The sequence below is a fragment of the Harpia harpyja genome, chromosome 10, assembly GCF_026419915.1.
Source record: "Harpia harpyja isolate bHarHar1 chromosome 10, bHarHar1 primary haplotype, whole genome shotgun sequence".
Lineage (NCBI taxonomy): Eukaryota > Metazoa > Chordata > Aves > Accipitriformes > Accipitridae > Harpia > Harpia harpyja.
The window spans coordinates 34,126,383-34,154,155 of NC_068949.1; the positions used below are offsets into that span (position 1 = coordinate 34,126,383).

At 41.4% G+C, this 27,773-nt stretch overlaps 1 protein-coding gene across 4 annotated transcripts in view; it reads right to left on the minus strand.

Moving 5' to 3' along the window:
• Nucleotides 1-27,773, minus strand: part of SORCS1 (sortilin related VPS10 domain containing receptor 1) — a 314,437-nt gene that overhangs the window by 21,782 nt on the left and 264,882 nt on the right. For all 4 annotated transcript variants that reach the window (XM_052799499.1, XM_052799497.1, XM_052799498.1 and 1 more), the window contains exons 17-22: nucleotides 22,128-22,241; nucleotides 20,938-21,109; nucleotides 9,382-9,568; nucleotides 4,142-4,275; nucleotides 2,062-2,185; nucleotides 964-1,076 (exon numbers count right to left, since the gene is read on the minus strand). In XM_052799499.1, coding sequence (XP_052655459.1) covers nucleotides 964-1,076; nucleotides 2,062-2,185; nucleotides 4,142-4,275; nucleotides 9,382-9,568; nucleotides 20,938-21,109; nucleotides 22,128-22,241 — 844 coding nt within the window. The remainder of the gene's footprint in view (nucleotides 1-963; nucleotides 1,077-2,061; nucleotides 2,186-4,141; nucleotides 4,276-9,381; nucleotides 9,569-20,937; nucleotides 21,110-22,127; nucleotides 22,242-27,773) is intronic.

Sequence of the window (27,773 nt, forward strand, 5' to 3'; positions counted from 1 at the left end):
ATACAGTAAGTCAGAAGAACAAGCTCCAGAAAAATGTACTTTTTTTTTCCTTTCCTCCTCTCCTCCTGTCTTTTGAGGAAATTGAAGAAAAAAATCTCAGAAACGATCCAGACAAGTTTGTGTGCACCTAATTAGAGCACAGTGTCTTTCAAGTCTTTTTGCACACATGATGCCACGAATGAACATATAAGCTTGCTAATAACATTTACAAACCTTGAATCCTTTCAAAATCTGAGTATCTTTACTTAAAAAAAAAAGCAGAAACCCTGTTTCAAACAGTTCCTTTCACTATTTTCCCTTGAGCTGTGAAATCCCAGCTGTCTCTTCTAACTTTTCTTAGCCTCTCAGTTTGAAATCCAAATCTTCAGCCACACAAGAATATTTTTATGACATTCTGTTCCACAGTTAAAGAAGGAACTTCAGAGCTTCTCCATAGTGTTGATGGGAAAAATAGCATCCAATCCTGACCTGTGATCCTCACACTATGTGAAAGACAAAGCACTTACTGTGGTGCTCTTTTTCTCTAGTAAAAATTCTTTTCTTTTTGGTGTCCTAAGTTTCCTACAGCATATTTGTAATTCCATTAGAATAGCACTACGTTACACTGCTGTATAAGAATAACAGTGAAAGTAAGAATTGCTATGCAGTAATAAAGACATTTGTACAGCTATAGGCAGATGTAAGTAATTTGTTTTCTATATGGCCTTTATTCAGAAATATTCCACATAATCCACTGTAATTAAAAAGAATAAACTGAAGGCTGACTCTAAGCACCAGATTGTCATAGGATAGGGTAATTTCACTTGTCTAAAATTTAGGAATCTGGCCTCAAACACTAGTCTAGTCTCCTTTTATAGTTGGTAGAAACAGAGAGACACCTTGAGAGAATAGCTGATCCAGACCTAATGTAGGCACAAAGCAGAAATTAGAACCATTGTAACGCAGGTTATGTACATTGCTTACCTCCACCAGGGCTCTCTTGACTACTCTGCTGATGTCCCTTCTCCACTCTGGGATATCTGGATTGTAGTCATCCAGGTTCGGAGAGAATGATAACCGCAGGGACTGAAATTGCTCTGCAGATACAATGACATGGTGGTGAGTAAAGACTGTGAAATGCCTTAGTGCCAAATGAGTGGGCAGAACCTAGTGAAACCTGCTGCAGCTCATGTTTTGCTTAATAAATCTGCAGGTGATGCACAGACTGTCAGAGAATCCAGCAGTGTGTCTGAGAGATTCACTGGGAGATCTGGAGAATCTGAGAGATTCACTGCTCGAGTGTCACAGAACTGAAAAAGGTGATCAGTCCTTGCTTCAGTGGATGAACAGCACTGGAAAGGGAGCTGTGTGGGGAATGTAAATGAAATGCTGCCTTCATCTTGACTTCTGAAGCAGGCAAGCCCTCTGAAAGAAGCTGGGATTGTATTCTCATAGATGTGCCCCAAACACTTGAAATCTTAACTGGAAGGGGACAGGGGTAAAGGTGGGGAGAGGACTGGCCTTGAAAAATGCATCTCTGTTGCACATTGATCACTATGACCATGTGCTTAGTATAAACATCTAAAACTGGGATTCCCAGTGGTTCGTTCTTAGCCTCCACCTACACTATATGATATTTGTGTGCCCTAACTGCTTCTGAGGCCTGAGTACAATATCAGATCAGTACAGATTTCTGTACAGAACTGCAGCACACAGCATTGACTTATCTTTCAAGCTAAGCAGCTTCTGCATGAGTTAAGAGGCCTCTACTGGCCAAGAAGGGGGAAAACCAGCTCGCAAAATGACCTAACATTTTGACAATCATGTAGGATGACCAAATAGTGATAGAGCAGATGCAGAGGGCTCTGGGAAGGAGATCAATGTTCTGTAATCATCTCAGTCCAGACTAATGTCAGTCAGTGGCCTTCAGAGATGTTATGCTGAACTGATAACATGGGAACTGAGCTTATAATCTCACTAAAAGCATTCTGGAATAAAGACCTCATGTTACTGCCAGCTAACCTGGCTTTCTAGGTCTTAACTATGGAGAATCATATGTGAAATGAAGGGGGAAGAGCTCACCATACACAGCAATAGTCTTTGTGTCCTGAAGAATGGTATTTCCTGCTGAGACCTGAACGGTGATGGTGTTCATCCCTTCCACAGAAAATGTGAATGTGATGCTCCCTTCCAATGTGATCAGTGGCTGCAAATATATCAGAAAAGGAAAAATGAAGTTAATTTGGCTGGAAAGGAAAAGCAAAAATGAGTTTGGCTCTCTAACCTACTGGGATGGTTTGGGGTGTCAGTTCCAGCTTGGAAACTTAAGACTTAGAAGGGGTCCTGTGGCATGGAAGCCAATTTTCTGGAGAGGACCCAGGGATCCAGATGGGGATGTCCTTCTGAAGCTCTAAGTAAGGTACCTATAACTTCCAAAGGAGCTAAATTTTAAGATCCAGTATTTCCTTCCCACTTAGCATACTGGCTGTTCTGGATCCCACGTTAAAGTGTCCATTTTTGCTGCACTCCCCAGAGAGGCACAGATCCTAACACAAGGGCCTGCAAAACTCACTTCTCAGGTGCCACACTCCTTTCACAGACCTAGCTGTAAGAGATTTGTTTAAGGTGACTCAAGGAGGTTGTGACAGAACCAGGAGGCAAATTAAGATTTCTCAGTTGTTCTCCCTTGTTAACCTTAGCCATGGAGATGCTGGTTTTGGAAAGTGATGGTGTTTAGAAAGGACACAGATTCCCTCAGCTTGCTTTGTTATGCAGCCAGTTTATCAATGAGTTGTGCCCCCTTTCAGTGGTCTGTGCCCTAACTTCTGTTTTCGCTTATTGATGAACTCTGGGTGAGATCTTCAAAGCACCCACTATTAAGTCAAACTCTGTTGCCATTGTAGTCTGTAGTAAAATTCTCACTTCAATGAGAACAGAGTTAGACCAATTCTGATCACTTATCAGCTTAGCAGATCAGAGGGAAGGGTAAAAGGTGACAATCATAGCCTGTAAGTACCTCTAGGGGGAGATAATTTCTGATAGTACAGAGAGTTCTTTAATCTACACACAAAGGCATAACAAGATCCAACAGCTTGAAACCAAAGCTAGATAACTTCAGACTACAAACATAGTGCATGTGTTCAATGCTCAGGATAATTAGCTGTGGGGAAATAGTTGAGGGAGAGGGTAAGAAAGAGAAGCAGTGAATTCTCCATCATCTGAGGGAAATTATTAATGCAAAACAACAATAACAAAAAGTCAGGTTCTGCCTTAATCACAAGGAGTTAAATAAAGCAGAAGGTACTGATGAAACCCTCCAACCTGCATTATACAGAAGATAATCACGTGTAGTTGAAGATCCCTCTTGGCTCTTCAAAATCCATGAGAATCTCTCCCCTCAGAAACTAATTAGGGTCTCTGGGTACTTCAGCCACAAAGATATGTAAAATAACAGTTATAATGCCTGTGCAGATTTACCAACACTGCAAGCATAGAGGCAGCAGAATGTAGTGCATGCTGTCCTCATATCTGAGCAGAGCCCAGAGGCAGGGAGATGTGTTGGGAACCATCTTATCCACTGGTAGCACATGATAATAGGGTCTTCTTGCACATGTGGTTTAGCATAGAGTGTGGGGGCTCAGGATTGGGCTCAGCATATTTAAGGGGGGGCACAGAACTGATGGCAGTCCCTTCTCCTGTTAGTCACCAGAAAGGTGAGGTTTAAACTCTACGGTTATGTAAAGTCCGTTCCAGATATGAAAACAGCTTCCATTTGAGAAGTTAGTTTCCTAAAAATACCCCAAACCCCAGAGTCTTTTTGTTGTTATTAATGAAGAAGGGAGGGTGGGGAAAAACACACTAGAAGCTCTTCCGGATTTTGGTTCACTACATTCACCTTGTATGTAAATGCAGGGAGAAAGCTATTGGACAATTTGCATGAAACAGCAAAAAACCCTATAGCTAAGTCACAGCAACAAACACAAGGCAGTTCTTAGATTTCAACATTGGTACGTCAAAGAACCATTAGTCTCTCAGTCTCTGGTTTATAATTTTCTTGTGTGCATGACTATTTGGAAGCATTCCCAGAACCCTCTCTCCCTCCTTCCTCAGTAAGAGAGCTCCTCCAGGATTATTTTGATCTCAGTCCATAGGGAATACAAACCTCCGTGTTGTTCCCAAACCACCAGACGTAAGTAAGTGTTCCCACTTGGCTTGGCCACAGTACTGCAGTGGCATTGACTTCCTTGTTCTTTGTGGTGACGAAGGGTAGAGATAAGTGAACATGTTCCAAGGGGCCTGCAGAGACAGAAGCAGCAGGTGAGTCCTCCCTCCATCTGAAATGTCAGCCTGGGGAAGAACAGAACTGAGGGGATATCCTTTGGCTTAGGGGAGAGAAGTCCTCCAAACCACTGTGGGGCATGACAGTTAATGTTTTGGCTTGGTGCCACTTCTAGAGACACAAGCTTAAATCTGTTCCTCACAGAACAGGAGCTACCTCTGTATCTGGAGCTGAATAACTTGGACTCTCTACTGCATGAACGTCATATAATCAGGGACTTTATATACAACTTAAACAACAGGGGCAGAGCCCTGTTATTTGAATACGGCCTTCACCAGGAAGACATAAGAATGCGCAGGACAAATTGCTTCAGTGGACATGAAGCATCTCTCCTTATGCAAACTGCTACAATTTGGTGAACTTCAGCAATGGTATATTTATTTATATCAGCTGAAACTCTACCTGAAGGCAGCTATTCACTGAATGCCTTCATTTTAATGTTACCTTATACTTCCTCCTTTTCCTCAATAAACTCATATTTCTTTAGTATAAACAGAACATAATTCATTTGACAAGTGATGTTATGCCCAGGGTTACACATTTCCCATCTTCTGGAGACAGATGGGCCTTTGTTGTTACATCTTGTCCTGTAGATTATTTTTTAAAATGTGTTCTGACTGTTCACTTAGAGAACAAAGCAATTGTCCCGAGACTGACAGAGAAAGAAAAAGAAACTCCAGGTGACATGGGGACATGGGTTTCTTAAACAAATTAAAGCCACATCTACATGTCCTACATACATCTGTAAGCTCCCAAGTAATGAGAAGCAGAGACCACAGCCTGGGAGGATTGACTACATTGCCTATATGGAGTTAAGATACATTGCTAGAGGATTTTATGTATTTCAGGAGAGGATTTTTCAGGACATCCCATCCACATATCACCACTTAGACCTTGCTTTTCAACCTAAAGGAATACCACACATTTTGGAGCAAGCACTCTGTACCCCTATACAGCACACATAGGCAGAGGGAGAGATGAAAAAATTCTCCCAAATCAGACTATATAAACAATGCCACAATAACCAAGGACCAGTGTTCCTGACTTATTACTGAAATGCAGCTCTCTCTGGGCTGTAAGCACAGCTGCTGCTTAACCTGAAGCAGTCCAAGTAGGAGTTACCCGTGATCAGACTGACCAAAGCCTGCTATAGACCAGATCATGACTCATTTTTCCTTTTATAATCAGCAGTCAACACTCTTCTTGAAAATTCATGAGAATCCAGAATTTTGCCCTTATGATTTTAATGGCATTCCCCTTCTCAGACACATTTCCGTGACCAGGCTGTGCCTGCTTTCAGCAAGACCCTGAGACCCGAAAAACAGCAGCTTCCCAGGCTAAATATTTTGCAGCTCTGGTATACTTTGGGATGTTTGCCAAATGCCCAATGTCAGCACAGCCCTCTAAAGGAATACATTTCCTGACACCGGATGCGGTGACAGCAGTGACAATGGAGCCCATATAAAGTCTAATACACTCTAATATAACTGCATAGCTGCTCTGAATACATCTCAAATGATCCTGCACTGCAGAGAGTGCCCAGCACCTCCTTGGGCCTCCACCATATGCTGGCTAGGAAAGAACATAAAAGAATGGCTCAGGCAAGCCAATTCTGCCTAAGTATTTCTGTGCACATAGCTGATGGGTCAAAGTGGCTGAAATGCTGAACTATTATCTGGCCAGCAGATGGGGATAGCTCACTCTGGATAGGCCCTTAGCTTGGTGGGAGACTGCTGTCTCCCAGGTAAGTTTGAAGAGAATTCAAGGGAATTAATTTCTGAGCTTCATGCAGGGCCATGGAGACTACAGACCTTCACCTGCCCCAGGAAAAAGCTGTGTACAAGTCCCAGACAACAGAAAGGGAGAAGCTTCTCAAAAGGTTCACTTGGGTAGGTGATGTTCTTCTGAAGCATTCAGGCAAATGCATAACTAACTTTCCAGGGGAAAATTTTGACCTGTCAGGACAGTTCAGAAACAGCTTGTTGGCTGGAGAAGTTTATCTACAATTTACTGTCCATCCACCCCAAAATGCTCCTGACTCACAATAACCTGCATTTCTGGATCCTTGGACCAGCTGCAGCAAAGGTACTGCTGCACTGGCCCCATGGCTGCAGCAGGATGAGGAGGGCAAGGGTTGGAGGCTTTACGCTTATCTTTGAGATCACAAGCACTGTGGTTCAGTGCCTGCAGTCTTCCCCTCAGCAAGGCTGCTGGCCACTGGTAGGGAAGGGTGTTGGAAGGGCCAGACCTGGCTGCACACACTCATGTATTAACCCTGTAACAAGGGGTCACCCAGTTAGTAGCCCTTCCTAAAACTCTCTGGATGTTCAGGCTGCACGCTGCTTTTCTGTGGATCTTAGCAATACAGTGTGTGTGTGTGTCTATTGTAAGGACAGATATTTTTAGAAAACTCCCCAAAGGCCAAGCTCGTACACCCCAAGTAGAATACTCAGCAGAGAGCTGAGTGGCAATGCAAGCATTTAAATAGGATTTAGAAGCTTTTGTGGATCTGGGTGTTAGGCTCTGGAGGGGACTGGATTTACTGTACATCTCTGCCCTCAGCAAATCTATTGCTGGTCTGAGTGGCACCATGCTTGGTCTGCAACCTGTTCTGAAGTCCCTAATTCTTGGCATGGAGTGAGAGGTGAGACATATCCCTTAGAGCTGTCACTTCTCCAGGGGCTCAGGCACGCATAACCTGGGCCTGGCTGCAATGATCACGCAGTATTTAAGTCCTATGCTGGCATTACCTGCGCAAAACACAGAAACATACACTATCAGCTGCTAAGTCAGAAGAACATATCTGAATATTGCTTATTTCTTGTCCTGCTTAAACAATCAAAGTGGTTCTTAAGCCTTCGACGTCTCAAAAAAATGGATTAAAAAAGCTATAAACCAGAAAGCCACTATGAGTGAGAGTGAAGGCTGGACAGCTCTCTTCTCCTTCCATTTTGTGGTTGTTGCATGAGGAAGCAGTTGTTGCTTCATGTGGCCTCATTACTTTGCAGATAGGCTGAGGGTTTGCAATGGTCCCCATGGAATCATCTCTTGTCAAAAAGCGAATGATTACAAACCCCGCTCACACAAGGCTGTCAGAACCTCCTGCGAAATATCAACCACCAAAACACTTCTCCGTTTGTTTCCAATGACCTTTACAAAGAGTAAAAAAAAAAAAAAAAAGACCACAGTCTCCTGTTGAGCTGTCTTTCATAACCAGCAGCAGTGGGAGGGGGATTTCTGCATTCAGAGCCTGCAGCAGCTCCCATGATAATTACCCAAGCACACGCAGGGAGGCAAACTAGAATATGGCTCCAGAACTGAAGAAATTACACAAAAGTGTATACATGCCTATTCTGAGCAGAGGCCCTTTCCTCTACCCTACTTAGGATGATACTTAAATAACTAAAAAAAAAAAAAGAAAAAAAATCTGTAGCTGTCCAAAAGCTGGGAATTTACCTTGATTCACCAGTGCCTCAGCACAGAAGTGATACAGGCTAAGCCCCCAAATCAATACCCGAGCTTCACAATAAGCTAATTTATGAATACAGTTATTTTTGCAAGGTATTATGAGTTTTTTAAACACTTGGTATGCTGAAGAATTATGTGACATAAAAGTTTGCCACAGACCAGAGTCTATCAGGTTAGGGAATCATAAATGGTACACTATGATCGCGAACCGAAGGTCTTTTTGAAGGGAGGCAATCAGGGAGATGTTTGCTCCTGCTTCTCTAGTGCTCCCTCATAAACCTCCTATCTCCCACAGCTATACCTCCCACCGCTCCCATCTGTTGATATGATGGTGTACCGTTAAAGAGCTGCCCTCTTCCCCTGAAGAGGCAGCTGCTTTCACGCTGTATGAAGTAACTCCAAAACTACAGTTAAAGTATATGGAATATGCTAAATTATCTAGGCAATATGTGGAGTTAATTTGGTAGAGGGTAAGTGGTATTTCTGTAGCCATAACTTTAAGTTTTGGAATTTCCTTTTTTTTTTCAGTAAATCTGGCACAGAGGCACACAGTTGAAAACATAAATAATCGACAAAAAAAACCCCCACTGTATAAAGAAAACAATGGCCCCAAACAAAATTGATTGGGATGTTACAAAATTTCAATAAGTTGACCCTTTGGGTTCATAACCACGTGCTAGAATAAATATGAAAGAACACATTGCTGGTTTTGTGCGAGGACTTGAGATACATTTCAGTTGTAAATCAGACAGCTGAAGTATAAAAAGGTTAAAAAGAACAGCAGTAGAGCAATGTGAAGATAATATTTTTTCTTGTAATACTCTTTAACACCAAGATTTTGGTTCCTATGACAACAGAAAGACTGAAATGCACTGGTTTCCATCCCAGAGGTGGTTGTATTTCATTAGAGGGCAATACACACGTACGAAATAAAAGTCAAGGCTTTTAAAAGTGATTAAAGGTTCTGGATGTCTTTGTTTTTCTGGAAGTGTAAACATGCTAATGAAGGTGCATGTCAGAAAGGGCTGGACACTCCTTTGAGGTGTCCTAAAGTAGACTACCCAAAATTAGAGGTGGAACATGGTTTAAAAAGCAAATGTCACTATTGCCTGTGGCTCCTCTCGTTCTGGAGTCCTCTGCTGGAGGACAGACAAACACTCATCATACCCCATCACTCTGCTCCCAGCTGCAAAGCCCCAAATGTCATCTCTAAGGACAAGTTTTAATTTTTTAAAGAACGACAGAAGCTAACAATGAATCATAGAATCATAGAATCATTTCGGTTGGAAAAGACCTTCAAGATCATCGAGTCCAACCATTAACCATGCCCTCTAAACCATGCCCTGGAGTACCCTGTCCACTCGCTTTTTGAATACCTCCAGGGATGGTGAATCAACCACTTCCCTGGGCAGCCCATTCCAATGTTTGACAACCCTCTCAGTAAAAAAATTTTTCCTAACATCTAACCTAAATCTCCCTTGCCTCAACTTGAGGCCATTTCCTCTTGTCCTATCTCCAGACACCTGACAGAAGAGACCAACACCCACCTCACTACAACCCCCTTTCAGGGAGTTGTAGAGAGCTAACATACATACATGTTACATGCAGGTAGAGGACAGCGTTGTCAGAACCCAGGCTGTTTTCCACCAGCACGGTCACTCGGAATATGCCCACGTTCTGGTAGATGTGCTTGATACCATCTTCTGTCGAGCTGAGATTGGCATACGACACAGCGATACCGTCTCCAAAATCCACCTGAATGAGGGATCTTTGGAGGTCTCCCTGTGGTGATAGAAAAGAGAAAGGGTCAGAACAGACTCTGCTTTTCTTTTGAGAGACTGGATCAGTGGGGTGACCTAGACTAACCAGAGGATAGTCACAAGGTCTGATGTTACCAGAGGAAAGGTGGTCATTTCATCAATTTGCTCAGTAGTCAGTAGAGAGAAAGTGACCCCCTCTTGAGGCTAAGCTGCACTGTGAAGGAGGTGTCCTCCATGGTGTGTGCTGTAGCCCTGCTTTCCCAATCATCAGGAGGACAAGGGGAGCTTCTGGAAAATATGCTGGCTCCTTCCCCTGCATTTCCTTATGGTGAAGAGCAGGGTTGTAGTGGGGAATGGTGCTCATCTCAGCAAGCACCCATGACATGGGTAGCTACTGAGGTTGCCTCAGGAGTCTTTGGGACAACCCACATTGTGAGCTTTTGTATTTAAAACCATAAAAAGCAGAAAGATAAAACTGAGAAGTTGTCAGGGAAGGGTCAACTATATCAAAGTGGTGGGGGGTCAAAAGAACCGCTTCAGCCTCACACGATAACGACAGCTTACAGCAGCTTATGACTTGCTCAGTGGTCTGATTTAAAATGAGCTGGATTTGTATTTATTTCAGAACAGCTACCAATACTACTGACACTAAGTGGGACCCTTTGTGCCTGCCTCAGAAGAGAAGGGCTAATGAATTAACAGAGCTGATTAAACTCTTCTCCTCCTGCCTAGAGATAATCCCAGCAGAGTAGGTTTGTGGTATAACTCAGGCTGCCACCTTGTGATGCAAGTCTCCTGGGCTGCTAATCTAGCACATTTCAGAATTGTTACAATAAATTACAATAAATAAATGAAAATCACAGTTGGGAAAGAAACAAACAAACAAACAAACAAACCCCATCACAAACCAAAAGCCAAGGATATCAGGGATCTGTATTCTCCATGCCAGAACAGGGATCCACTAATGTGAAACAATCCTGAAGCAGGTTTCAATCTTCCACTCCTGAAACTGAATCCCAGCCTGGTGCATGCAGCTTCGTCAAACTCTACGTCAGAGCCACCCAGCTCAAAAAAGCTCATAAAACCCAAAAGAGGGAAGTGATGTCACTTCCTTATTCTGCTTTACAAACAAAAAGTAATTTGTTTATTTTTCTGGTTGCAAGCCTGTTTAAAACACAGAAAAGTGAGTCATGCTTGCATTAAAAAACATCCATATAACCTATGTCGCACTCACTAGAAACACCTGTAAGATTTTCTCATATCACAAGGCAGTGATACATCCTTGGTAAGGGCAGTTTCTGACAGCCAAATAGTTACACAGCCTGCTCTGACCTGTATAACAACTGTGTCTGCTATAGATCCTCTCCCTTTCAGGTAAGGTGCAGTACCTTGTTTTAACTTTAAGCATTCTCACTCCTTTTGAAAGTCCCCCTCAGTGGCTCTGCATGATGCTTATTCTGGGTATGTTCACGCTTGTTGGCTGTTGCTATGGAGCAGCTCACTCCACAGCCTGGCACGCTGAAGCAGCTGCCACTGTCTGGAAGAATGCTGGTAAATTAATAGCTCAGAGCAGTTCATAAAATTGGCTGAAAGGACATTTAATTTACTTTGGTTTGGTTTCCTTTTCCTTTTTTGGTTTTGTTTTGTTTTTCTTTTCCCTTGAGAGAGAAACAGTCCTCTGGATGCCCAACTGGAATGAAAGGTACCCATGTAAATGGCTGGCATCAGGCAGGTTTCCACACCAGAAAGGGAAATGTGTGTGCGTGTGTGTGTGACTATGGGAGGGAACTGTAACATAAGCTTTATATTCCTCATGTTCTCTCAGTCTTTTTATAACTTGTTGTGAGAGCAGAAATAGTGGAGGCTTGCCTGAATGGAAAGCAGGAGGGGCAGAGCTATACCTGGGGATGGCAAGAGAGACAAATTTTCCCAGATGTTCTCTTTGTATCGTCTGAAGTTGTAGTCATTACACTGCCCTGGCACCCTGCTGGAAGTGCCGTTGCTTCCAAGTGGATGAGACAAAAATAACTGTGTTGCTCTGTTCTGGAGGATCCCAGACTGAAGGTGTGGCAGGAGAAAGACATCCCTTGACAGAGGTACATGTCTGGGGATTCCCACAGAAATCTCATGCCATTTGCCTCCTGGTGTCTTGAAGGTAAAGACAGCAACTCCCTGTTCTCCTCTTGAGAGTACCAGCAAAGGCAAAGGAATCCTGAGGTGCTGAGACATTACTGAGAAGGCCAACCTGAACATCCTTTTAGAAAGAAACATGGGGATCTTGCATGTTAACTCAGCTCCAGGTTGCCCTTGGGTAGTTCTTAACTAAGTTTCTCTTAGTAGTTAACTTGGTGTTGTGGTTTAACCCCAGCCAGCAACTAAGCACCATGCAGCTGCTCACTCACTTTCCCCCCACCCAGTGGGATGGGGGAGAGAATTGGAAAAAAAAAAAGTGAAAGTCATGGGTTGAGATAAAGACAGTTTAATAGGACAGAAAGGAAGAAAATAATAATGATGATAATAATAATAATAATATAATAAAAGAATTGGAATATACAAGTAATGCACAATGCAATTACTCACCAACCAATGCCCAGTTAGTTCCCAAGCAGAGATCCACCCCCAGGCCAACTCCCCCCCAGGTTATATACTGGGCATGACATCACATGGTATGGAATATCCCTTTGGCCAGTTTGGGTCAACTGTCCTGGCTGTGCCCCCTCCCGACTTCTTGTGCCCCTCCAGCCTTCTTGCTGGCTGGGCATCAGAAGCTGAAAAATCCTTGACTTAGTATAAACATTAGTTAGCAACAACTGAAAACATCAGTGTGTTACCAACATTCTTCTCATACTAAATCGAAACATAACACTATACCAGCTACTAGAAAGAAAATTAACTCTATCCCAGCTAAAACCAGGACACTTGGTAACATCTGGAGTTTTCAATGACATATTGTCAAATCTAAGAAAGGTGCTTGAGCAATGCAAACTACTAAGGCCTCCATTCAGCAAAGCACTTAGCAAATTCTCCACTGGATGCTTTACTAGATGTTTAAGCACCTGCTTACATTCTTTGAGACACAGATCACTGAGGCAAGGGCTCCTACCTGTGTTACACAGAGGATCAAACTAGGAGGATCATGCCAGTCCTCATGGAGAGCCATCAGGAACACAGGAGATGGTCTTAAGTACAGAGTTACATCCTCCATTGAGCTGAGTTATTTGAGAGAAGATGTGCAGTTTCAAACATGATGCAGTGGTTCTGGCACTCCTGACTGTTTGACGGAGCCGACAGAAGGCATCAAATAGGATATGCCTCCACAGACAGAAGTGAACATACACGAGCTCCTCAGGTCTGAACCCCTTTCAGAGGGAGAATATATTCTCTCAAGCACAATGCTGGACTCAGACCAAAGACAGAGATCTCTGTAGTACCATTAGATGCTCTCCCAGTTCCTCTAGGTCCACCATCACTAGGGTTTTAGTCATCTTTTCTTACTAAGAAAGAGATGACGTCTTTGACCAGTAAAGCCATACTGCTGGGACAAAAGCTGTTCACATGGTTAAAACTGCACCACCACAGTGACCCTGCTGGCTTTATCATCTCTGAGTATATCTGAGTTCATGCAGTCGAAGTCTGTTTCAGGTTGAGGCATATTCCTCTGCATATTTGAGGTAGCAGGGGAAGATGAAAAGGGTGACAGCATTTTAGAACAGCTCTGTTTCTGCAAGTGTCAAAATTTGTGCTCTAGTGAATGTTTTTTCTCATCTTCATTTTGTCTATAGCCATGAAACCCATGGTGTCTACAGGTGTTGCCAGGGACAGGAGCCATTTCTAAGGCATGCAAGATTAGATTTCAGTTGTTCTTCCAAACTCCCAAGGGAGAAAAGATGCTGACAGAGACACCTGAAAATCTAATTAGAGAAGAGCTTCAGCTGCTATCCCCCAGTCTTTTTCATTTGTCTTGGCCTTTCCTGTTTTGTTTTAAAACCCTTTGAACTGGAAATACATCTTCCATTCAGTAAGATCCAGGCTACAACACTTCTCTGAAAATGCCACATTTTGAAAAGCTGACATTTAAAATCCTAACTTAGGAAGTGGGAGAAAAAAAGCCAGAAAAACAAAGAGATTGTGTTTTGGCTTGTTCTAATGTTTTATCTGTGCCAGCTAAGAGCACAGGCAGAATAAGACAGGAAGAGAAAGCAGGTGAGACAAAATCAAAATATTTCCCAAACAGCCCACACCTGATCTACATCAACCCTGTCTGTCTGTCTCAGGCAGCTCTCCAGAGCCACTTGCAAGTGGCTGTTTTACCAAGAGAAGTTTTGTTTTGCAACAATTTGATGCATATACACACACCTTGCAAAAACCTCTCCTGTTGCTTTTTCCAGCTTCTCCTTGTCATTTTGACAAGCCCAATACTACGTGATAGCATTCTTCTGAAGCTTTTAGCTCGATTAAGGCAGACAGAAAACTCCCTGTATTACTTCTGCAGCCACAGTGAAGCACTTGGATGCAATCAGCACCGAGCTATCTTTGGGCAGGCTCTCTGGCCTTCATTGTAAGAGGTCTTTAACACCAGTGCTCTTAGGCATCATGGGAGAAATTTGCCAAGTTGGCTACTTGTGGTGATATCTCTGCATTCGGTTCTTGTATTTTAATCATGCTAAGCTAGTCAGCAACCAATTACAATAGCTGAAAAAATGAAAGTACTTTTGATAGATGTTTTTTACCTTGTACTACATATATGCAACATGCACAAGCTTGGATATAACCTGAAGTACACTGTGATCTTGATAAAGGCTTTAGTCCAGCCAAAGACTTAAGCATATGCTGAACTTTAAGCACGAGTACTCCTTTTAGTCTGAAAAGAAGCCCTGGGAATTAAAAACAAGTTTCCCAAGGCCCCATATTAAGCCCTTTATCTATATAACATTTGTTACTAAAATGTAAATCAGAAAGTTACTGTTTTCTAATGGATTTTCTCATTAAATGTCTAGGGGGGCTCCAAGCATACACAAAAGACTCCCCTCCCTCCTTCGCCTCCCTGCCCCCCAAGCCAAATGCACGTTTTTCTTGTATCTTGCCAAAAGAATAGAAGTCTAGAGAGTACACGAGACCTGGATGCTTCCAAAAAACTCTGTGAAGCTTCCTGCCTCAGGGTATATCAAGAAACAACCCATACAGTCTGCAACAGTATTTTTACATTTTGATTACTTTTATGCAGCTCTCAGTATTTTGGTGTATGTGAGATGTGAGACCCACCTAGCAGGATTCTCTCTCAAACGCTCTGTCTGAATCTTGCCCAGAAGGTTGTAATAATGAATTTTCCTTATTGGCTTCCAGTATTTGTATCTAAATAGAACTATTAAAACAATGAAACACAGTTCAAGGTTTTTCATTTTGGTTCCCATGTTTCAGATTTAATTTTTAAGTCTTCAATTACGCACTGACTTATGTGTCTTCCTTACAGATGTTGATAATGGACTTAATTATCTTTTGCAAGAGACAACACTGCTGTTGTTGGATTGTCTTCATGGATTAATGTTTTGTGCTTTCTTTAGATTAACCCTTTTCCCTCTTTGGTATTTTCCTGTCACCATCAGAAAACATCCATCAAAGATATTTCCATTGCAACTGAATATCTACGCATGAGATACCTTTAGTGTAGGTCTGTTTAAAATCATATGCTTAATTTTAAAGTGATATTCAAGTCCAACTTGATGAAGTACTGAAAAACATGCTTTCCTGTGTAAATTCCTGCTTTCAGAGAGATGCTCTTAACTTTTTTAAATCAGAAACTGAATAGAAATGTGTCTTTTATTAGAGCAAATAGCCTGATACTTTTCACATGTACTTCTTTTTCTACACCAAAACAGTTAATTGTACTAATCAAATCATTCGTTCTGACTGCTGGTTGTGCCAGCTCAACTCAGATATGAGCTTTTTTTACAGGACTAGATCTGTGCTCCACAGGCATCAATAAGTACAGCCTCTCAGGATTATGCAGAATAATTCAACTTGTGTGACTGGAAGTGCATTAGAAGACTGTAGTGCTGTGTGCCATCATGAAGGCGAGGTCAACTTTCATACATTTTCATGGAATTTCAGCAGTGAATTTAAAAATGCATGAAAGGCTCTGATTTCTCCCCACCACCTTGGCATCACTAGTAACACCGAAAATGCAATTATAATTCAAATGACAGTGGCATGGGGGAGGGGATGTACTGATCTTTCATCTGTATGTTATTAACAGGAATGTGGTGGTGTTAGTAAGATAAAGAGCCATGATTCGGCATGTCCATTGAAAGTTAGGATGAAGATTTCATATTTCTTTAATCATTACTAACTTGTGATATCAAAAGAGGGAACACAGTAGGATACCAAGAAAAAATACAGACTGTGCTTTTAAGTACTACTAGCTTTGCATCTTTAATTTGAGCACATCAACAATCAAAACAATCCTAATGCTAAGTTCATCTCCAGAGGCTTCAGCTGAGTTGAATTCTGAATTGCACCAAATGACAGTGCTGAGGTAGGAAATGCTAATGGTATTGTCCCCCCAGCAGGGTCTCCAAGCTCATTACATGCACCTGAGAGACAATGTACCTTGTACAGCCATTTATTAACATTGTCATTACAGAAAACCAGAGTGGTCTTTAGGAAATTCATAGAGCTCCATTTGTATATTCACATGGTAAGAGAGAGTTCTCCAGCCTTATGAGCATTCAGCACATAAAGGAAAGGCATGGAGGGCATGAGGGAGAAAGCAAAGCTCTATTTTCATATGAGGGAATAACAAAGCAGAAAGGTTAAGTTTCTTACTCAAGGTCATGCAGAAGGAGCTGAGTGCAGTTCAGGAATGAGTTCAGATTGCCTGAATTCTAGCCCATGGCCTGAACTGTAGAAACAAATGAGCCTTCCCTACACATTAGTCTAATCCAAATATCATATAGCAGCAGCAAGTAGTCAAAAGCAAGCCCAAATCTACTCCCAGTGGAGTGACTTTGTCAAGTGAGAACTGAGGGAGACCTGGAATGTCAAAGACTTTTGGCTGTCATTTTATCAAGAAAAAAAATAAATTAGAGGAGACAGTTTCTCTGTGAATTATCTGTAATGAAACAGCCAAAGCCCTCAATGTTTCTGCCCTGAACGTCTTTACCGTCCATTTCCTCGGCAAAGATGTATGATCAATCAGATGAAACAAGTTTGAAAGCCATTGTGTTGAATAACGTTCTGGAGGCTGCAGCTTTCAGTGTCTCTGCTGAAGCAGTACAGCAGGCACAAGTGTCTGATGTTGATACAAATAACTCAAACACATAAGTAACAATTGGGTTTGTGACAGGCAAGAGAACTACACGACCATGTGATGAGCAAGGCACACAGAAACAACACCCACTTAATAAAATTCCTCTATTTTCTACAACAGAGCAGCAAAATATGTCAAGGACATTGGGTTGAAGAACTTCAGTAGGAAAAATGGCTTTGTAATTTTTGTTTTTCAGTTTCTTCTGTTGCTGTGCAAAAATAAAGTAAGGATTCACGTTGTTTAGGCTGAGAAACAACTCTGTTGTTGAATGCTGCAGTGTGAGAGGTACAAGCCTTGGGTCTGTGCATACAGCCCAGGCCAGGGCAAAGGATTAACCTTTAAACTGGCAGCATTTTGAGGCAATGAGAAAATTTGCTTTTAAGCATAACTAGTTTTCTCCTGTGCTGCCACTTAGTGACAAAGATGCTGTTGCTATTCTGCTTAGCTCAATGGAAATTTAAGAGTAAAATTACCAGCTTAAGTATGGTGCTCTGCTTATTAAACATTTCCATAATGCTTCACACAATAGGACATATGCTAATTATAAAAGGAAATATTGATGCTTCCTGGCTGTTTTAACCCAATAAGAATTTCATGATGATTATACCCAGCTTAATAGGAGAACTAACCTGGACAAACCTTTCCAATAACGGGACCAAAGATATTAAGTGCAAGGTGACTTTGCAAACAGTTTTTAAGAAGCCATACAGATATCCTAAAAGGTGACAGGAAAGTTAGACTGCTTTGGAAAGCATTCTTACATTCAGATCATTTAAGTGTGAGCTGTTGGTTGGTTTTGCTTTTAATGATATTTATATGCTGCCAGATATAAATGCTTTACAGGAAAATTTTATGTGAGTCAGGGTTAGAGAAACTGGGCCAGAATCCCAGCTCTCAGAAATCAGCAATGCTCCACACACTGCTGGTTTTGGTGCCTGCCCTCTCTCCACTTGCACAGACTTCAGTGATAATTTTCCTTTTGTGTCGTCTTCAATAGCAGAACACTTCTGAATGCCTTGTCCTTGTTTCTCTTCAGACATCTTTTACTGACATTGTGTTATTGTCAGAATGACAGAGTCCCAGCCATGAGCATCACCACAGGCACAAGCAGGCAGTACAAGAAACCCCTGTGCTGTGGTTCCTGCCCCTGAATCCCACACCTGAGTGAAAACATCAGTTTTTTACTGCTGCCATTTGCCTCTCGCTACCCTCTTAATAATCCCCTCCACTACAGAGACGCAGTGACTTTTCAGGTCCTCCAGTCAGCCTGCCTCTGCAGTTTGTTCTTCTTTTCAGACCCAGGTGGCTCCTTAGATGGAGCAGAAAGCCCTAGAAAGATAATAGAAGTATAAATCTTAAACGAACTCTTGTACTTTGGCTCACCAGCTTCTTATCTTTTTTTTTTTCCTGCAGGTCAAGTGGAATATAGGCATGAAAAAAGATTGCTGGAAGACTGTAATGTATGGAACAGCTCTGCAGATCTGAAGGCTTCAAACAAACTGTCTCAGAGGGATACAAGAGATGATGTTAAGATGCAAAGGGACTACAACATAAGCAAAGGCTGCTAGTTTTTTTACATCCTAAAAGATATAAACTGTGACACAGGCTAAAGGTAGAGTCCTCACCAGGGTGTAGCACTTGAAAATATTGACCACCACTCCAGGGGGCAAAGGTTAAATAGGACACATTTTCTTCATATGTCATTGGGAAAAACCATGCATGCATATACAGACATATCCAGCCTTTTTTAACTTGCCTGATGCCTTCTCTTCAGCAAAAATGGAGTGGCACAGATTCTGTGGATGCTGAACATCCTGGTTTGTACTATGCTGTATACCTGTGCAAGGCAGAACTACACAGAAAATGGCAAGTTCTTGTTTTCTGATACCTCTGCCTTGTTTGCAAGGTTTCCCTTTGAGAAGTGGGGTCGGACTAAACTATCTCCAGAGATCCCTTCCAACCTCAATTATCCTGTGATTCTGTGAAATGAATATCTATTTTATAAAAGGGTGGTTGTTCTTTTGCTGGGTTGTTTAACTTCTCTAGTGAGTGGTGTGATTTTTGTTAGTGAAAGAGTTAATTTGGTAAATGCTTTAGTGTATATACAATTATGCTGCTATAACCACAGTTTATACTCCTTGCGTATAGCTGGGCAAATTTTTTTCTTTGTTGTGTATTTCTTTTGCTGCAACATCAGCCCAAAGTCATTGTCAGATTAGGTCAAATTCACCCAAAAGTTTTGTTGGTTGCTCTGTAAGCTCTTTATATTGACAAATCCAGGAGTGGGAGGTCAAGATTCATCTAGCAGGGAGAGTAATCAGAAAGGCTGGAGGTTGATCAATACTGTTTCAGCCCTCAGACCAACTCCTAACCTCTTCCTTATCAGGTATACTGAAAGAAGGGCCCACTTTAGATCTCCTCAGAAGCTGACTCGCTCATCAAAACATACTTTACGTACTTGATACACAGCATGAGAAAGACACCATCTCCTAATGGAGAAGGTGTTGCTTCCACACTCCGGTGAATACTGAAGCAGGGCTATGAAAAAAGATCAGAATCAACAGAAAAGAACAATTCATAGCAGATCCCTGTAGGACTGAGTGGTCAGGGTATTGTTACAGGATATGAGAGTTGAAACACTCATAGAAGGAAGAGCAGGACATTTGTCTTGAGTTTCCAACACTGTGGGTGATTGTCTCTCCCTCTGACTATTGGCATAACTCTTTGATAGTTTTGTGACTGACTTCTCAGATTACCCACCTCCTTCTCTCAATCTGTTTCAAAATTTTGCTGAGAATAGAAAGGCAATGCAATGAACAATTTTTGATTTTTTTTTTTGTTTTTATAAAAGCCTGAAGACTTTGAATCTTGTTTTGGACTTTTTATTCTTCATCTTTAAACACAGAAATCAATAATTTATCCAGATGAAATTATATGTTTATACTGTTATGACAGCATCTACAGTAGCAATGTTGTATGACTGTCACTACTGAAATAAAGTGACCACATTTTGGAGAAAATGAACATTCAGGTCAAACAACTGCTTCAGGTTAGACATGATTTATTACATGTTATTGCCTTTACAAATCAGGACACCTGTTTGCTGGGGAAAGCATCAATAATAGAGAGGCAAAAACCCCAACACACCCCTACAAAACTCAGCTCCAGAGGTCATCCTCATTTCTCTTTCCTCACTACAGATGACATTTACTATGGAGAGAGCCAGAGGTAATTTCCATGAATGCTCTAAGCTGTAAAGAGATGTACATTGTCCCCTAGTGTAAAAGCGTAGTTGTTTTAGGATTTATTGGCCAGCTACACAGGAAAAAGGGTAGAAGTTTAAATAAATCAAACTGGATTAGGGAAAAAGATAAAATAGTTACTTTGTGAATGTTATTATTTGGGACCCTACAATTAAACATAGATAAAGAAGTGCTGAGGAAAAAAAACAGGTAAAAAGATTTTAAACATTTTTTCCTAAGGATTCAGAAATAGAGGAGCAGAACAATGAAATACCAAGTTAAGTTACAGATGTAACAAAACCACAGGCTCTGATCAGAGTCTGAATCAGCTTCACGTTTGCAATCAATTTCAGACTTAATGCTGCTGATCACATCTTGAGATTTCATCCACAAATGCCTAAACAATATGTACTAACTTGTGCGATGGGGACAGATCTGCACATGTACTTTTAGCCATGTTTGGTTGAAAGTCAGTGGCAAGTAGAAATGGAAATTCAGTTTCAAACACAGCAAGACGTCAAAAGCACAGTTAAGGGTGGGGATCAGGATTCAAACCTGCACTCTCCAGTTCCACTGTGAAATATGCAAACCAAACCAGTTCCCAGTTTTTATCAACTTCTCCCAGCTATTACTCTATGCACCACAATACTCTTACAGTCTCATCGTCTCCACACATCATCCATTACATTTTAGAGCAAACTCTACCCAGCTACATCATGGAGCTGACTGACTATCCCACACCCTCTTGGTTCACTCCTTCACCACTTTGCAATCTTTGTCTGGCATGAATCAGACTCAAATACACCCATGGGGCCTGGGATGCAACATAAAAATAGAGCCTACCTCTTCCAGCTGCACCAGGAAAGTGACATTGTGTCCTTGCTCGGCTGTCAGTTTGCCATCAGATGTGATTATACGAAGGCCCTGGGGGGCTTTGCCAGGACACTGCTGTGGTTTTGCTGTGTACCGTTCTCTCACACCATCCGTGCAGTTATTAGAAACAACTTTCCGGTATCTGAAAAGGAAAAGAGATATCTGCGGGAGATGCTGACAGGGAGCATAACAGCGTTAACTGGGAACAAGGAGGCATTTTTGAGATTTCTTTAGACTAAGTAGATTGGAAGGAAACAGATTCCCAAATATATTTTAGCATTTGTCTCAGCCAAGCATTCTTCATGTGCCTAGTGCATAAGTAGTTAATACTGTTGTTAATGGCATGTAATGTTTTCCTGCATAGCACACCTATATACCATATATTAATAAATTGCCTAAAACATAAAATTATATGATGATCTATGTTACATGTTAAATAACTATAAAGTTATAAATAAATGATGTACACATACAGTATGGAATTGTATTCAATTATTATACTGTTAGGCATAGTTTAACAGCTTTTCTCACATGCTCTCCACTTCTCATCAGTTGTGAGGCAACTCTCTAAAGATGCAACCCTTGAGAGCTACAAAAATAAGAGAGTTGAAGAAAAAAGCAAATTCTGTCTACCTTTGAGTGTACAAAATGCCAAAACACAGCTTGGGTTCCTTTGTTTGTTTTAATCGCTTGCATCAGAAATAAAGTTTGAGGTCAGTATCTTAACTTAAACTATGTCCTTCATTGACTTCCAAGAGAGCCAAAGAATAATCGGCATTCGGGCTAGCTACCCATCTATTACTTCAGTTCACATATACATTAGTTTCACCTCTTTCCTTTAATTTTTTTCCCACCATTTCTGCCTCACCTGATCCTACTTTATTTTAAGAGGAGTCTTTTCAGAGACTTTAATGATTTGGCCTTTGCCTTATAGTTTCCCCCCCAAGTTTCTTTAAGGCATCATTTTTCAGAGAAAGGTCTAGACCATACATGGTGGAGATCTGGAGTGCCAGACTGTGCACCCTAACAAAGTCAGCGAATAAGAGGTCCCAAAGGCTTCAGCCAGCTTTGAGACACCTATAGTAATGCAATCTGTAGTTGTCATTGGGTTAAAGTCCATATGGGTGCTCTAGCTAAATAAAGTCTGGTGTGCCACTTACCCAGTGCTGTTGAGATAACTTTGTCCAAGGCTACAGTCTTTCGATAAGGAAGATGGGTTATACCAAAATGCTGGCAAACACTGCCCGTTGCTGTGACGTTCATATCCATAATCACTGTTTTAGCATTAAAAGAAACCGTCACATAAAAAACCAAAAGAACAAATACAGGTATTAGCTTATGCTCTCTACTATTGATACAAGTTTTGATTTTCCTCAAGCTGTTTACTAGGATTTCTGATTTTTTATTGATAAACAGATTCTTCATCCCACTTCAGCTTTTTTTTGGCAGGTAGAGTTACCTTGCATATATCCCAGTATAAACAAGCAGAACCAGACCAGGTAGTTTATGAGCTATTGCATTAAGTGTTCTCTGTCCACAGTCTAACAGCGCTTCTCAGGTTCAACTCTAGACTCAAATATAATAAAAGCTAGAGATCTAAGCTAAGTTCAATCACTGCTGCCTCAATCGTATCTTAGAAAACTGAAGTGCTAAACAGTTAATTGTATTTGGAAACTATATCATATGAGCTGTAGAAGAAAATTTAAAGCCCTGAGAGAGCTCTCAGCTGAAGGCATTAACAGCATATTTGGTAATGGAAAAGAACGCCGAGATCTTCAATTCTATTTTTGTTTGCAAGAGGAAATGCTACGAAAAATCATGTGTTAGAAACAATGAGTCAAACTGTAATCTTTTGTCCCAATTTGGGTTTAGTTATGACTAAATTTGCTTTGGTTCCACTAAACAACAGTTCAAACTGGTTTTGATTCCAGGTAAACAAAGACTTTATAAAAATTGTTATTGTGGAACAAATAAACAAACAAAAAACCTCTTTGATCAGTATTCCATTCACATGTGGTTTTACTCTCCAGCCATTATGAGGACTGTTTGGTTGGAAAATCCTTACTATTCCTTTTACTAAGTTTTCTCCCTAGCCCACAATGGAGATGCTAATGGGATGTCATTTCTGAGAACTGCTATACGAGTCCACCACCTCCATTCCAACATGATCCGTGATCTTAAAACGGCACTTCTTTGCAAAGCACTTTTTTTGCTTATTATCTTTAGTGTCTTGGAATCAGGTAGCCTGATACTCTAAGAAAAGAGGATTAGGGCAGCATGAGATTATGTGCTTAAAGACTTATCTCTGTATACGTAAAGAAGCAGAGAGAAAAAACAGGAGGCGGAGGAACCCCAATAACCTGATTGGAGCCAGTGGAGCCCCTGCCCCAGCTCCTCGCAGGGCTGTCGCAGAACAGCCATCAGCCCACGGCCAGGGTGAGACCTACCAGGTCATCAACAGGAGAGGCACTCCCCAGATCACTTTGCAGATCACTGCGAGGGGTTACTGCACACAGGGGTACAGGGCTCATTATGACATGCCAAGAAAGAGCATCTGGCACCTCCATTTCTATTTTCCTGGGTGAGGGGCTATCTGTTCTGCGTGTGTGTGCGTGTGGTGGTCTAAGTCTCAGCAACTGGACTCAGACCATGAGTCACAGGGGTTCATGTGCCCGCACCGCCAGGAACTGCACTGACCAGGGTGTGTGCATACTGTGCAGGTAAGCACCGAGCCAGACAAGCCAGTGAGTAAGATAAAAGACTTGGGAGCTAGGTGCTGAGGTGGTCATAAGTCTGGGCTGGACATTGGGTCCATGAATTGGTTATTGGAAACACCAAGAGGTCTGGGGGAATGACTACTGGTGTAAAGCCATATAGGTCTGGACCTGCTCGTGAGACCTATTACACGTGAGCATGTGTGTGCATGAGGCAACTGGGGAGACAAGGCATCCAGGGGCCAGATACTGGACAGACCTGGGTTTCTAAGACCAGGTACTGGTGGGATCAATATTGTATGTTTGTAGTGCACATATTTTCCACAAATGGGATTTCATCTTGATTAACCAGAGAGGGGAACAGGATGAGGCAACTGGTGTTTGTGCTAGTGCTGTGTTTTCTGTTTGTGCTAATCTGTGTCACCAGACGTGTACATATGCATATATGTACTGTGCGTACAATGCACATGTGTGTCTACCAGGAAAAAATGCTCAGGGGACACGGAGCTGCAGCAGCCTCACCTCTATCAGGCTACTGGATTCAGCACGTTCTAATAGGCAGCAGTGCAATCAATGATATTTGTAGAATAATATTAACAACAACAAGAATGTTTAACATAATGAAGACTTTTTTCAAATGTTTTATTCTTTCTGGACCAAAGCATGATGGCTTAAAACAAAAATTTAATGAATCACTATTAAACAATTTTAAGAAGTCTGGTACTGATGTAAAATATGAGACAAAGAAAAAAAAGGAGAGCATATTTTTCAATTTATTTTTATATTTCTTAAACTTGTTATCAAAAGCAGGACATTGAGAAGAACTTTATCACCACTTTTTACTCCTGCCTGCAACTTTTCCTTCTGAATCAAGAAAATAAAATGTTTTGAGGTAATCTAAAAAAGGAGAAATTAAAAAGATGACATTAAGCAAAAGAAAATTAAAGCTGCATATCACTTGGGAAAACTCCTAAACATCTATTAGACTGCATGACTGTTCCAAAGGAACATTTTGGCAGCTGTGGTACTTGGGATATCTACAAGTAATTGAGAACATACTCTAGGAAACAGCAATGAAGTAGATGACCTAAATGGTCTTTTCCTCAGTTTTTTGATTGAATTTTCATCAATCTATTTACTCAGATGCTAGTGACTGAATGTTGCTTAATTGCTTTGGAAGCAACAGCCAGCCTATTCTCACCCTGCCATGTGCTTCTCTAATCATCCTTGTTGGAATAAGAACACTATAGCTGCAGAATACACTTTATAATGAAGAATAACATTATTCTGATTTGCTTAGAGAAAACAAATATTTACATACAAGTGGGACTCCTATATTTTTGTAATTCATTTGTCAACACTCTGCAGCACTGTATTCCTAAGTTATCGTGTGTCACTAATTAAAAAGCTGTAACACTGTACACACGCAATGTCCTGTAATCAGTTAGGTGAAAACAAAGCAAAATAATAGTGAAATCTGCCTCAGAGGGGATTAGTACCCACAGTCCAATTTGATGCAGTAGTATCAGTCTGAGATTTCCTACTATACACGTGTCTAGACTCATGCCATAATTTTGGTTCCTATTAGTACCTGCACATCTGGACAAGCCAAGCTTGACTTAACTAGGTTTGACTATACTTGGACCATATTTCTCAAAGTCAGGAGAATGAAACCATAGTATTTTCCACAGCAGAAATAGTTCTAAGCACAGAAGTTTCACAGTGTTGTTTTCAGGCTTGCAAATTGCCTGGCTCATTAAGGCCCTACAGAAATATCATCCCAGTAAATGACATGAATTGCTGTTCCGCATCTCTCTACAGATGCACCAGCCACTCGTTCACCTCCACAGTCTTGGAATCTAATGAATTCCTTGGCTACAGGCTGGTGCATGCAGAACACTGATGCTGACAACAAATTGCTGCCTACAATTTGGCACAACAGGCTTTGTAGCAATCAACAAGCATTAGCATCAATAGGATTGCCATAGCGTGAGCCAGTATAGCAAAATCTGGACAGAGGGAAGGCATCAGCTTTAGACTGCAATCAGCTAGCCGAGTCATTGCCTGGTAACTGGGAACTGGAATTTGCATATATTGATGATATTTTGTGCCTGCCTGAAAAGAACTCAGGTGAAATAGATAATATACCTATCAAAAAAGAGTGGAGCATTTACCAGCAGGGATTGTTTTATCAGCAGCCTATCTTGTGGCTCTAACTGATGATGGTTTTACCCTGGCCACTTTTACTGGTTTAAACCAGAATCCTATTTGTCTTAGTCAATAGGATTTCAAGTCCTTCTCTGTATTAGAGACAGATATGAATTCATTCCAGAAGTTCTGTATCCCTGCTCAAAGCTCATGGTAAATCTAAGATTATTTGCAGCACAGGTGATAATCAAAAGAAAAGAAATCCCTTAAGGAAGTTTGTAGTTTGAATACAGACCTGACAAACATACTGTCAGGGAAGAACTGTAAATGCATGTGAAATTATTAAAATCCCATTGTTTTAAGATATAGAAAAAAACCAGTAAAGTCAGATGAGTGATAGCCACGCTTATACCTTCTAAAAATGAAGAGATGACTTAACATGTAACCACAGGACTTCCTTAACACTAACAGCTTCACCTTAAGGTCAACTATGCCAGCAACTGAAAATGCTACTTGTGGTTTTGTATGCTGTGCTTTGCAAACTTTTCAGACATTAAATAGGGTAGAATTGAGGTATCTGTGATTATAGTCACCTTTGTTCTGCAGTTTCCAAAAGCCCTTGTGGAAAAAAAACAACTGTGGCCACAGCTGTGGAAAAGTCTCACCACCTTTTTATTCACTTAATACCATTGTCTAATATTGAACTATGATGCAAGGGTAGATTTGTGTTAAAGGGGAGCTGCGCTTGCTTCCCAGTTCTACAGGATCTGACATGGGATTTATCTCAGAGAAGGATGGATTCGGCTGCAGTTTGAATTATGGCTCTATGAAGGCATATGATTATAATTGCATCACAGTATTTGGAGTCAAGCTATACCAGCTTATGTTAATAGGGAACCTAAAATCCCCAGAATCTTTCCAGTAAATCCATGCCTGGTAGATATCTAGGCCCCTAAAGACGCAGAGATGCACCGTGGACTTTGCATAGTGAGTCTGCATTTTCCACAAGCATTCAAAATGAACTAAAAATTCATTCAAAATTACTAATTGTTAGCCAACCAAGCCTACCTCAATGACAAAGCAAAGTTAGTTAACCCAAGGGTGCAAATGTATGTGTATTTCAGAACTGGCACCTGCATGATTGCCTGAACCAATGAGTGGTAACACAAGAAGCCAACAGAGTCTAATCACATTCAGAATCTGCCTTCTGCCTCCCTGCAGTTTGTCAGGACAGTTTCTCATAACGCAGGACTCTGATGTTTTAGCATAAGTACTACAGCTATCAGGCAGGTCTGTAATTTAAGTGCCAGACAATAAAAAAAGAGCTAGGCAGACCCTTGCTGATATCATCAGCGAAATAAATAGACCTGAGTCTCAATTGCACTAAGGCTCCTTTGTGCCTCTCTGGCTACCCAAAGTCACTAGCACCAGTATCAACAGGCTCATACTTCCCATGAAGGTGTGAGGTATGGGAATACTGATAGAAGAAGCCCTCAGTATTAATGACAGTGGGTTCAGAGGGAGGACTGACAGTGAGACACTTAACTCAAAGTTTCTATTAAAGGACCTGGGAGACAGGTAGCTGAAGGATGAACACCACCAAAGATTTCCATCTGTGTCTAGGAGGTGTTTCTACTGAAGAGATATTGCCGTAATAATGCTCAAACGGCAGGAAGGAACACAATGTAAGGAAACCAGGTAAATTAATGCTTTAATAACACACAAGTATAACGGTGTCATCCATTTACCCAAATCAATTAAATGAAGAAGGACATTCTCGTTTCTAGGCCGTTGCTAGGACAGATTTGCCTAGGGCTTCTGCACATTTCCACTCCCCCCTATTCCTGAAGCACTATTGCCCTCTGGCTGTGAGCCTCAGCCCCTGCACGGAGAACAAATGCTTGCTGCTTCAGCCCTCTGTCCCCACTAGTTTTGGTTCTAGCC